Source organism: Cyprinodon tularosa, unplaced genomic scaffold, assembly GCF_016077235.1.
Source record: "Cyprinodon tularosa strain WSP-4 unplaced genomic scaffold, ASM1607723v1 ctg4, whole genome shotgun sequence".
NCBI lineage: Eukaryota > Metazoa > Chordata > Actinopteri > Cyprinodontiformes > Cyprinodontidae > Cyprinodon > Cyprinodon tularosa.
In genome coordinates this window covers 278,217-291,943 of record NW_024039118.1, presented here as the reverse complement: position 1 = coordinate 291,943, position 13,727 = coordinate 278,217, and the positions used below count along the sequence as shown (strand labels likewise).

At 38.3% G+C, this 13,727-nt stretch overlaps 1 protein-coding gene across 6 annotated transcripts in view; it reads right to left on the bottom strand.

The window, feature by feature from the left end:
• Positions 1 to 13,727, bottom strand: part of asap1b (ArfGAP with SH3 domain, ankyrin repeat and PH domain 1b) — an 80,338-nt gene that overhangs the window by 40,947 nt on the left and 25,664 nt on the right. For all 6 annotated transcript variants that reach the window (XM_038297918.1, XM_038297915.1, XM_038297912.1 and 3 more), the window contains exons 2-4: positions 11,708 to 11,780; positions 6,613 to 6,758; positions 234 to 308 (exon numbers count right to left, since the gene is read on the bottom strand). In XM_038297918.1, the coding sequence (XP_038153846.1) occupies positions 234 to 308; positions 6,613 to 6,758; positions 11,708 to 11,780 (294 nt within the window). The remainder of the gene's footprint in view (positions 1 to 233; positions 309 to 6,612; positions 6,759 to 11,707; positions 11,781 to 13,727) is intronic.

Below are 13,727 nucleotides of genomic sequence, written 5' to 3'. Positions count from 1 at the left end.
GCCCAGTGAAGACAACGCCTCTTCTTTAACCTCCAACATGAGGAGTTCATGACCCACTTACTCTCTTTATACACCACACAAAGGCAGTGTTTACATCTGCCAGATTTACGGTTTCAAAGGAAAATTCCTCTTCTTTCTCCCCCGGTCTTTCCACTTAATCACAGGCAGGGGGGGATTTCAGATGCATATAGACATGCTGACGATGCAGAGTCCAGTAAGACTGTGAATCTTACCCCTTTCACGCCTTTCAAATCCCCCTTGAGCAGCGAGTCCAGGGTGAAGATCACATTGTGGCTGAGGCTCTGGAGCTGCAAGAAAAAAAAAAGGTTTCAACAACTATAGGAAACAGCTGATGTGTTCCTACAGTGCGCCAGAAGCAAATGGTTGATAGATTCTCTTGAAGACAAAACAATGACTCTGTCTAATAAACAGAATGTTTCTACAGAACATGATAAATGAGCAGGCGCTGTAATTTAATTTGGAACATAAATAAGAAAGAAACATGGAAATGAAATGAAACTCGTCCTCCTCGTCTGATGTTTAAAAACTAGACGAGCATTAAGTGATTTCTGTTTTTTTTTCTTTTCTCTGCTGGAACTTTTCACATAATGACAAAGACTAATAGACAGACAACTGATGAGAGTCTGTTAAATGTTTACTCCTCTTAACAGCAGAGAGATTAAAACACAATGAGCTACAAAACAAAAAGAAAAAATAAATGAAATGACTCCAAAATTGCCAAAGACGCCAGATGGATGAAGCTGCCGCCCACACACACACACACACAAGAACTTAGCAATTTGCTGAACAGAGCAAAGGCTCATGGCTGGTGGTAACACTCATTTTTAAACAAGTAGATTTGTATTTTTAAGCACATTATTGATGGTAATTTGTAGCTTTACAGACATTACTACACCAAGAAGTGTTGGTTGATTGGATGGATATGAACCTCTGGAATTGTACTGTACAAAAAGAGTCTAATAATTGAAGATTTTCCGTACCTGTCCAGATCTGTAAAATATTTAGTCATAATTCATTCAGGTATTTCAAAACACCAGCTGTGTTTTTATGTAGTGTTATAGTTGCTGTAGTTAGTGTTGCTAATGTTATATGTGGGGAGGAAGTTATTGTAATTTTAGCAACACTATCAGAAGTTAATATTTTAGCCCCTAAAAACAAGGAATTTCAGATGCTGACTTGCTAGGGAAGGGGTGGAGACAGTTTCACAGAAAACATGGATGACGTGAGATTTTGTTGTTGTTTATCTTTTTACTTTTGAAAGCCAAACAAAGCCATTGGCATGGGCGTTCTAGGTTCACCGGATTCTCCCAGACAACAGAGATTAAGGCCCCGTCCACACAAAGTCAAAACGAACACGAAACGCTAATATTTTCCAGAACGTTTGTCATAAAGATGGAGACGTAAAATAAATGTGATCGTCCACACGAATGCATGAAAACGCTGCAAAATGTATGCCAGGCCTGTAAGTGGCGGTGTGGTGCCAAAGCAAAAAATAGGCGACGAAATGTTGGGCATGCGCACTAATATTTATACATGGTTGCCCTGCGGGTCCATTTTCGTGGTTCAGTCAAATTCAGGTGCTGAACTATGTCGTCGATATTGCTCTGTTCTTCCTGGAGATATTCCAGAAGAAGAACATTCTGTTGTAAGCCCGACAGCAGGGTGAGTAGCATGAGCAGCAACCATTCAACACAGTACGGCGCCATTGTTGTTGTGATACTGTGTCGCGCATGCGTGTTTAGAGGCGACGCTATGACGCATGCATGTAAAAAAAAAATGCGGTTAGAGCTTAAAGATGGAAACGCGAAAACGGCGTTTCAAAATCTTCCCACTCTGAAGGCTGAATAAAAAAAAGATTGTTTACAGACCCCCGAAACGCCGGCTTCGTATGGATGAGAGGCTGGTTTGGTGAAAAATTTGTGCGTTTAGGCCAGGGTTCAGCTTCGTGTGGACGGGGCCTAAGTATTTTGGAGCAAAGACAAGAGAAGCAGGAAATAAGTATAAAAACACATTCAGAAAGAGCTCCAGACGTGGAAATAGGCTGCCCAAGCGTCCCCCTCTGGAGTTAAGGAAGCACGGTGAGAGATCGGAGGAGCCCGCCAAGGAAACAGCAAGCCAGAGCAAGTAGAGATGGCAGCAGCTTGCCGGTTCTAGCTCAGGAAGAAAGTGGAGAAGCACAGCTGTAGATCGGAGAAGCCCACCGGGGAAACAGCGCCATTGGGGAGGGACTACAGCTGGCTGGGGCTAGCTATGGAGGCTAACTACTGAAGAACGAAGGAGAGCAGCATGAAATTTGGTAAGTCATAGAACAACGGAAGGAGCACATCGTAGGATCTGCGCAGCCTGCCGCCCAACTAGAGTGGGGGAGAGAAGGCATCAGCTGGCCGGTGTCTGCACTGGAGGTAGGACAATGAAACAGTCTGTTTTTTTCAAAAGCCACCAAAAACATTTTTGGGCAACAATATTTTCTCTGTCTTTCATTTTGATTGGAAAAAAAATAGCATGGTATTGTGTAATTTTGTCCTATGCTTTAGTAATTTGCGTATTTATTGCACAAAAATTGCTTAACTAAGTTTAATAACCACTTTGAAAGACTAATACCTGATAAATGAAAAAGATAGATAACCAAGCTCAGCTTAATCCTCTTTCCTACAATTTCATCTTCAATAGTCGTTTTTGTTTTTTCAAAAAAGCTTTGTCTTTTTTTGTTCTTTTTTTTTTGGTGCAACTTACAGTATCTTGTGCATAAGTAAATGTAAAGTCGGATACGTACCCAAACATCGACTATGTAGCGAGGGGTATCCTAATTCCTAGAAGATTATGAATCCTTAACCGTTTTGGCTTCACGCCGGGGCATGTGGTTACTGGGTGATGAGTAGTGGTTGAAAGTAGGGGATGTATTGGGATTGCGCCTTAGTCTATTTCAGTGTTTAATTTAACCAGCAATACTGAGAATTAAAAAATATGTAGAGGACCAACTTAAAAAATGGACATCTGACTGCTTGCACACCTTGAAGGTCTAAGAGTAGTATGCTGGTTAAGTAATTGTGTATAATGTATGGCAGCTAATATATTCTAACGTCCTTCCCCTAAATTAATACAGGACCTTAGATGGACCAACCTCCTGTTCAGTTTATCGGAAAATGAAGCTTTATAAATAAGAGCAGAGATGCTCAAGGGTGTTTTATGCAAAAGACATTTTCTATCGTACATAAAACAGACTTAAAAAAAAAAAACGACTGGATAAATTCTAGAGCACACAAAATGAAAAATTCAGCCATTAGTTCAGAGGGGGTTTGCTCAAATCAGAAAGTCTCTTCACCATTTAAGTTTTTCAACCTTGACAAGAGGAAAGGTGAGCCGCTTCTTATCTTTATGAAACACCAGCTTTATTTTTTTAACCATATCTGCTAAAGCTTTTGGAGAGGCAGGAAAGAAATGATTTGTCCTGCAGCTTTTGTTGCTGCAGCTTTGCTCAGCGGCTCCATAGAGGTCATTTACATGACTACTATGCATTTAAGACCCTGTTGTTGTTAGCCAAGTCCACTCTGATACAGCAGCCACGCTGAAGGAAGTAAACAAGCACTAATGGGCACTAATGTGCTCCTTAAGTGCCTGTCTTGCATATGGCCAACATCAAAATCAATCCTTCACCGACCGGTTGCTGACGAGCTCTTCCAGCTCCTCTTGTTAACTGTCACAAAGGCTTTTCTCTTCTAACCACACAATTCTTGGAAATACAAAGACAAGATGATGCAGGGAAACTGGTTAAATGAGTTAGTGTAAACCCGGGGACACATCCAGGACATGCTCTTGGTCGTCGATACTCATTTGTCGTACCAGCTGCCCTCAGGGTGCAGCTATCGAGGGCTGATAACTCGATACACTGCTGCAGATAAGTTTAACTTAGAGGGCTATTGAGAGAGATCCGTTCACTTTTCCACAATACGCTGGTTCACAGACAGCGGCATTTGGTTTGGGTAACAAAGACACACTCAGCTGTTCCCTGCTGCTGCCAAGTGTATTTATGTTGTCTAATCTCGCTGTCAGCCACACGGGAAGAGAAGGGAAGGAAAGGCCGGGATCTGGCTCTTCTTCCAGCAGCAATCGCTCACAGAGGATTTAAACAGGACACGTTATTTAACAGGAACTGAAGGAAATCCATGGCAGGAAGATAATAAGCGTCTAAGGGTAAAATTCTCTGGCAAAGTTTTCCACTGTGTTTATTTTAAAAGAACAAAGTTTAAGACTTAGGCCATGTTTTAAAATTGCACTGCAACCAAACACTCCTCCAGGTCTAAACCTCTGACGTGCCACAGTCTTGGTTCTGTTATGTTTTCTTTTAAGTATTCAGTTTTACCATTTCTTCATGTTTGCTAGTTTTATTGGTTTAATTCTTATTTTTTTGTGTTTTCTGGTTATATTTCAGTTCTCAGGTTTTTATCTGTTGCCCTCTTGTGTTGGTCTCCTTTTTCCCTAGCTCCTTGACACCTCCTGCTCTCTTCACACCTGCTCCCAATCTGCTCGTTAGTCTTCTCTTTGTTTCATTCTCCCATAAATACTCTCCTTGTGCAGTTCCTCAGTTCTGGTTCCTCGTCTAACTTCCGCCAACTATGTCTTACTGTGTCTTCCTTGTGATTTTTTTCCCCCTGAAGTCTCCATGGTTTCTGGTTTGTTTAACTTTTTTCATGTTTGATCTTTGGATTCCTGCCTCAGTTGTCTGTTAACCCTTCATTAAATCTACAAGAAACGCAGCTCTGCCTCCCTGCCTCTGCATTTGGGTCTTCAAACCACAACCACTATAATTTTCTCTCCAGAATTTCACCTGTCCATCACAGCATGTTCCTAAATCTGTAGCTAAATTTAAAGGTATAATGGACAATTTTTGGAAATTTTTGAAAAGACCCAACCTCTCCATTAAAAAAAATGCACATGCACAACCCTGTACCCACTCCTGAGAGGGGACCCTTATAAAATGTGTGCGAGAGCATGCACAAGTCCATTTCACCTCGTGCACGCTCTGTTTAAAACTTGCTTTTTGCATCTCATACAAGCTTACTTTCCGAAGGAGGATTTGCTATTTTTCCTTTATGTCAGACTCACCACCTGTAAATGGGACGATCACTTTGGATGGCCTTACGTAAACACCAGAATGATTGACAATTAGGAAGACCACTAATTTTGATCCTCCACTATACCTTTAAGCAAAGTCGATAACAAGATGGCAAAAAATGAGGTCTGAAAAATAGGATTAACAGTATGTGAAAACCTTATAAAAGCATAAAGATAAGACCTGACCACTTTATATTAGATGAATTTAGCTTATATGCTAATTGAAGTTTGTAAAGTTGCACCTGGTAAACCTGGTTGAACCGTGCATTATACTGATCCTAAGGACTCATATAAAAAAGAAAATCATTTCTGTATTCTTACAGGAGCAGTTTTCATCCAAAGCAGTTTAAGCAACCATACAAAAAACATGTTGCCCCATACTCTTCTTGCATAAACTGCTGCACCTGCTTCAAATACTGAACCTTACAGGGTGACATTAATCCCTTTATTAGTCTCTTTATTACAACAAAATAAGAGAGCTTTATTTTTAAACCAACATTAATCTGAATTATATGTTTAAAGCTATCTTATGCAATAATGTTACCTATTTATTACTTATCTTCAACAAGTTGAATACAACTTATATGAAACACTCAAATTGAGCTTATATAGGAATCCTGAACATATATGAACAAAAATTGTCTGTACTTTAAGCTGATAGTAACTAAACAGAGATTCACCAAAACATCCAATGGTTACTAAAACAGTGACCGGTTGCTCAGAAAGTCAAAATTAAACATACAAAATTAAACACTAACAGGTGACACAAACAACACTGTGGAAGCTGTTACTGAGTTACGGGTTTTCTAATATAAGTAAATTATCTAAAATTAGGAACAAGGAGGCAAATCTTAGACATTTTTTTCTGGCTGCTATCGACAAATAGATTGATAGTTCGATATCTCTACATACACACTATATCAAAAAGAATTGGCTAAAATCAAGTTTTTCAAAATAAAATCTGCTACCTTCTAAACCAAAATGTGCCTGTTAAAATCCAGTTATTTTACGATGCGTTTTCTGTATAGAACCATCTCATTAATTCATTTTTTTATTGTAGAAAATGAAGAAAACCAACAGTCTAAGAAAAATATGGAACCTTGAAAAAAGGCAAGGATGTTTTTAAGGATTACAAGAGGAAAATGAATTACTTATGCAGCAGGCAGTCAGCCATGCCAGCTCATGTGGGAGACTTTTATACAATTTTGAAAAGTTTAGAAAATGAGAAGAATGTCTCAGTCTGCTGTAGAAACCTGTATTTAACCCACCAGTGACCCTTGAAAATCAGAGACCTAAACTGACATCCTAACCACTCTGTGCAGGGACAGGCAAGAAAAGCAAGCTGTGTGACAACATGTTTCCTACTGCTATAGTTATGAGGCTGAAACCAACCTCCAGGGCAGACATATTAAAAAAAAAAAAAAAGAGGTCTACTCTAAATTATTGTTTTGAAAAGGGACGTTGAAAAGCTGGACTCACCAGGTTCTTCAGCAGGGCAGACAGCTCCTTGGTAAGGGAGGAGAACTTGACAAAAGCTGTCCCCAGATCAGGGTTGTCTCTGCTGATGAAGTTGCTACCAAACTTATCCAGAGCCTGGGCATAGTTTTCTTCATTCTGCACATGATCTGTTGGAAAATACAAGGAGGTTAAGCAGGAATCACTTTATACACACTGAATCCTGACTGGTGTTTGGCACAAATAGCCCATCTGAGGAGGAAAGGAAGTGGCCTGCTGGTTTAGCAAAATCCTTTCAGTGTTTGTTGTTGAATCTACACATTTTTTGAAAGCCTCCCAGCTTAACATGCATACATTATTTAACATAATTTTCATGATAAGATATTAGCTGGTTTTTGGTAACAAAATATCCCAGTTTCAAAGAGCACCAGTTTAAAACCACTAAAGACGGTGCAGTTTACTCTCACTGAAAGAAACCCACCCCTTTTTTTCCTTGCATTTCATAAAAGACTTATTTCTTTAATTAAAATCAAAAACATGAAAAAACAAAGATTTGATGTTGTGGAAATTTAAGTATTTCTGATAGCCAGGTTGATTAAAAAATAGAGAAGCAAGTTATGAATGACTGAATTTATCTAAAGTTGATTGATCTTATCAATGATTACTTGATAATTGTCATAAAAAAAAAAAATGTTTCTCTTGTGTAAAGATCATCTTTGGATTAATATAAGGGGCTTCATATTTTACACAAAAAGTTGTATTTATTGTGTCAGCTGTATTAAATACTGATTGAATAAACAGAAATATGCTTTCAAAGACATTGCTGATGAAGGTTCTCAGTCATCCAGGTCATAGTCATTCCGTACAAATTCAAAAAATATCCACTGGACTTGGTTTTCAAGATTTGAAGACGTTTCGCCACCTCTCCAGGAAGCTTTCTCAATTCAAATGTCTGGATCCGCAGTGAGTTTGAGTCTTATATAGACAACGCCTTGTATCGCTTGGAAACATGCAATAGAAACCGATGAATGGGTCGTTAGTTCCATCGTTAGCCTGTAATATCTGAAACTGTCTATGATTCTAGGGGTCGGTCGCTAAAGGGGGGATTGTCATTAAGGAGGGGATTGTCTCCTGTAATACCTGAAACCTGTCTATGATTGTTAAGGGTACGACCAACCCTTAACAATTTGACACTACCCCTTAATGAAGCACTATTTAGGTGACAAGAGGACAACAGAATCACAAATGCCCCATTTACGCTAACCCTCCAAAAAGGATCCATGCCGAGTTCGGACCGAGCACGGTCCAGTTTAGTTACAGTAATCTCGGTCACCGCGTTTGGATCTTTTTCATCATGGTTTCAAAAGGGTAGTGTAAATGGGGCTATAGTGTACCCCTGTTGACATTAAACAGAGAAAATAATCCTGGTCCAGACTCTGAATTAAAGTTTCTGCCCTAGCATGCCTCTGCTCCCGGCTTTACTCCTCTTGAAATACTAGTAAGACTCTGCTTAAGAATGAACAGCACTCTAGTGGAAGGCAGTAACATTACATCACAAAAAGAAAATACTTTTTCTTAAATCAGGTTATCATGATATCTTTTTGCAACCTGCTTCTAAAGTGGATAACATGTAGCTAAGGTTAAAACCTTTTTGATGGAGTTGTCCTGATGAAATATAGCCCCATTTACACTACACTCTAAAAACCGATCTGTGCAGAGCTTGAATCAGTTAACAGTGCTGAGCTCTGTTCCTTAAGACCATTTACACACAACGCTAGCACTCTTCGTCGCCTCCTAGTGACGATCTACGGCACTACTGCTCTATAAAGGTAAACAAGCAAATCAACATGGCAGCTCCCCAAATATTCAGGAAGTTTGCCGAGAGTCAGGCAAAGAAGGCAGCCTTTGGTACATTTACTTCACTGAGTCAGCTTTTTGGAAGTGGATACGACAAACTAAAGTGTAATCAGAGCCTACAAACGCAGGAAACAACAGCAGCAGATTGAGGTTCATCACAGTGCTAAACAGAATCCTCACTGGAAATCACGTGGCATGGTATGGAAGCTAGTATTTTTATGAATATCTGAAATTTCATGGTTACGGAGGCTGACCATAAGGAGATGAGGTGGTCTGCTCATGCACCCTTTGCTATCTGAGAACCGCGCCAAAACCAAACTGCACCCGAGACTGACTGATGTACTAGTACCATGTTAGCACGGTTCAGTTGTATCTGGCGGATTCAGGTTCAGTTCTTTGTACCATTTACATTCAATAGTTATCCCGGTTACCGAGTTCAGACCGATCTCAGTACACTTTCAAAAGGAAACGCGCCTTATTGAAATAAGTATAAGTCATTCAGCAAATGTTTTTTGATTACTCTACATGAACAACATGAGAGAGAACTGTATGTTCCACATATGTGAAGGCTGTTGTGCTGTTTCACAGAGAGATGATTCTGGGCGACTGAAATAATTTTGACTTATTTAAAATTCATTTTTTAAAGCAGTGAAGCTTTAAAGGGAAAAAAAAAGTCATTTAGTGTATTTGTAACAGAGTGTTTCTCATGGTGTAGAGGTAACCATGCAGAGGCCAGTCCTGACCCATTGGACCAGGGTTCCAGAAAGAACTCCCAAGACCCATTGCTGCTCATCTTCCTCTTCGCTCCATCTGCATGTTTCATGTCTGGTCTGTGCAAATACAAGCCTCTATTAATTAAGTGTTAAACTTTTCTAAACAAAATAAGAGAATGTTCCCACTTGCACACATGTTTACTCTGCACTTATAAAATGAATTTAGATGTAAAATCAATGTAAAAGTAAAGGTAAAACGAGAAAAACGAAGAATGTTGGCCGCTTTTACAGTTTAATGAAGCAATACTTCGATACTACCAAAAAAAGAGATTCAATAAAAGCTGTTTTTATACCAGCAGATACACCATAACAAATGTGTCATGAGCACCACACTGAACTTTGGTCAGAAAAAGTAGGGATGCAATAACCGATATGTAACGATAAACTCTCCTGACATGTTCTCTGCTTCCATTAAACTCATGAAGTCTGCCATTGCATCACATGCCAAAACAAATACCACATGGTCAACCTCCGTACCCCTCCTCCTCTTAAGAAACACAAAATGGCAAAGAGGTGTAAATAAACAGTAGTTATTGATATTGGTCCAATTTTACTTATCGGAGCAATATTGATATATCGGAAAAGACAAATTGGTCCATAGCGGAGTTAATGCCGATGCATTTTGAGTCCCCTAAGAGAAGCAAAGGCAATGGTTCTCTGAGGAGTTAAAAAAACTTGGGAAGAACATCTGTAAGCAGCTTTATGTTCCTGGGACAGAGTGAATTTTACTAAAAAAGTGTTAGGTCCACAAAATTGTTACGTTTCTGCAACAATAATAATCTTTATGGTGTAAAAAACTTTCACATGTTACATTTCAAATGTTGGTGAGTCAATTTAATAACTATATTATAATACTCCCAGTAAGGTAGAAAACATAACAGTAATATAAAAACAAGAAAGACCTAAAGGCAGCGTTGTCTAAATGTTTTAGGGAAAGGGTGAATGTCTGGGACTTGTAGTTTTGCGGCAGTTTAAAGAACAGATATGTTTATGAAGTAAAACTACAACAACAGGAACAAATGTGAAAATAAGCCTTCTGATTTCAAATTATTTGAGGAACAGCTGTTATTTTACGTTTCCCGTAGAGAGGCACCAACAAATTCCTCTGCATATTTAACAGCAGATGAGGCAAAGCAAGAGGATACAGGCAAACATTTCTGATGTGATCCATCTAGTGTCCCTAAAGTCCTCCCAGACACACACCTGGGATGAAAAGGGATGGAACGGCCAGGCGTTCATACAAGCACAGATGTGGGCAGGAGTACACAGAGACTCCTGAGATGGAAGGTTTCCTCATCCGAGCAAAAACATAAGCAATAAAACAAACACATGAGACTCTGGCCTGTGGTGCCTGACCTGTGCTTTTCTCAGAAAGCAGGATTTGGAGGATAGAAAAAATATCTTTATGTACAGTTCATGTCAGTGTTAGAAGATGTGTGGTTCTCCTGCTGAATCAAACGCTGCAGGAGCTCTTAGCTTAGAACCCATCTGTCCTCGTCGTTACGTTCCTGATGGAGAGGAGGTGGAGGGGACTTTCATGCATTACAAACCAAAAACAAAGGACAAAAGGACTAAAGTTGTTTTTAGTTTGTTTTAAAAGCTTGTTTTACATTAACTTTAACAAAACAGATTTATTTAAAGGATCTATATTATCCCTCACTGCAAAAACTCTTTGGAATAAATAAAAAACTCTTAGATTAAGTGTATTTAGCCTTACTTTGAGCAGGCAAATAAGATGACTGGGATGAGTATTATCTTAAGAAGATAATTAGATAATTAGATAATATGCTCTGGAAATAAGACAATGCAATTGTTTTTTCTTATTTTAAATGTAAATTGTCTTGTTCCATTGGCAAAGTGTCTCCCTTACCTCCTCAGTTTAAAAAAAGACACTTATTGAAGAAAAAAATGACTAGATTTCATTTTTTTTTTGCAGTGTTAACTACTGTTTGTTGTAGTTCTACGTTTCACAAGTATCTTCTCTATGCCCTTTACTTACAATATTCCCGTACAAAGATGCACTAATGTTCTACTGCCTTTCCTTTTTGGAAACGATTTAAGTTTACATTTTTACAACCACACATGCAACTTTTTGAACAAACTTCTTCCAGCTGTTTCCAGCAGTTTTCCAGACTATCGTACATCTTAAAGGGTTAAAGTGACCCAGAGGTAAAGTTACTCCTTTCTTTGGAGAGCAAACAAACATCCCAGGCTGTCAAATTACAGGGCCGAAAGCTGCTCTAAACAAATCCGTGGAAAATTACTGCAGATCCATGACACGGCGTGCAGTAAAACTCAGGTGTTGATTTCTGGGACAATCTAGACAACAGGAACACACAATACACCATCCATCTGTCCTACACAAAGGAAGCTTTTAGGTACAGAAAGCAAATTTCACAACTTCAAGAATAAAATACATTGAGAATAGGAATAAAAACAGAATTGGACCTAATATTAGACACAAAAATGTTGAAGAAAACCAGCCTCACCTTGACCTGAATTGTAGATTGCCTTCACTGATTTCTTAACCTTCTGAAGAGAAGTTCGATCCTGGTCCAGCGCCTGGAAAAAGAGACACCATTTAGACCAATTCAGGGTGGTTTCATGCTTTAAGAAAACACTACATATAGTCAAATCAAAGATTTGCAAAGGAAACTAAATTCCTACAGACAGAGAGGCCAAAGGAGAAATAAATCACAGCAAAACTGCTGAGTAACTGAGCAGCAGTTTTTGGGATTGAATAGGCAAAACAAATACACAGCCTTATCGTGTCGGGCTCTTTATGAACACTCATATCTTTGTTGTTTTAGCTGTTCAAATTACTGGCAATAAACTTTAAAGCAAGCGGTCATGAGCCACAACAGTTAGATGTAAGTAAATGCATTCTAGAGTCCTTTGAAGAAAAGAAAACTCCGACATTATCAAATAAAATCCTTTTAATGTGAACTATGAGCTGAGGAAACCATCCGCCCAACATTAACCTGCATTCATGAACAGTCAAGCTCATCCAATCTAAAAAAAAACCTGCTTCATATCTCACCTGCTCCTATTACAAATCACCTGAGTGCAAAGAAACAAAAACCTAAGACTGATTTAAGACAAGAATAAACAGACTGAGTTTCTTTCACTTTCAGCCAGTCACCTGGTAGTTTCTTACTTCTTCTCACATCCAGTTCTTATTTCCTGGGAAAGCTTGTAAGTTACCCTTCTTATTTCAGTTGCCACATCCTTATTTTTAACTCATTAGGTATTTTTTTACATCTATTAGTCTATGGCTAGCCTTTTGATACCATTTAGTTATATTCTAATAGCTTAAAATAAACAAAACAAAGATAACACCCAGAGAGTTCAGTTGAATACAGAAAGGTGTGTCAGGAAAAATGTCAACAATGAACAATATATAAAAAAGCAAACAGCAACAATTGTTTGATTTAAATGTTTCATGTGAGGCGTTACGCGGCGGAAGAACAGAGTCCCATGTGTGAAAGCTTTCACTCTGCGGTTCAGATGTTCTTTGAACCTTGCTATGCTTTTTCCTCTGTTTTTCCTTTCTTGGTTTTCCTATCTCAATACAGTAAATATTCCCCACTTACTCCCCGTTTTTTTAATCCTATTGACCAGAAAGGAAAAGAATCATGAAATGTATTTGCATGCTTTAAATAAAAATAAGTATTTTAATAGTGACCTCCGCGTAATGTAGGTGGCTACATAGCAAAATTATAAACATCTTCAATATCTCTGTCAAAATGCTAACCGCTAAACTTAAAAACAAAACAAACATTTTTTTTTATATATATATTTAATAGCTGATATTAAGAATCGAAAGTCAAAAGCAGTATCCGGATAAGATACTAATTTTACATGGAGTCATTAATAAAGATGAGTGTTTACATATTTTTGCTATTTCAAATTTTAGATTTCTGGATTATTTATTCAACTAGCATCTGTGATTCCGTTGATAAAGTTTAAAAATATTTTCCTGGATATTGGTAGTGAGTTTAAAAATGTTGTATCCTGACAACCTTGATTGAAACTATGTAAAAGAAAATCTGAAAAACATTATAATGTGAAAACATTTATCTCAGGGCTTTTTATGCATTTTTAAAAAGGGGTCTGTGTGGAAGCTGCAGAAGCTTTACTGTACATAGAAACATACATTGTATATATATATATATATATATATATATATATATATATATATATATATATATATATATATATTGGATTCTGCACGCTTCCACTTATCTGCTCATTCACTGCAGCAGAATGTGAGAAAAAGCCACAAATGTCTTTGTTTATGCTCGATTAAAAATGCAAGTGTTTAATGATGGTTTATTCTGACATTGCAAATATCCACTAATTCGAACAAAAGGGATTCAAGCCATAATTCTGTCGTGTTCACACACATAAATGATGATAAACACATGCAGGACAACCGCTGCTGCAAGGTCAAGCAGTTGGAAAACACACACCTCCCCACATACACAACAATGCCCTAATTAAATTTAC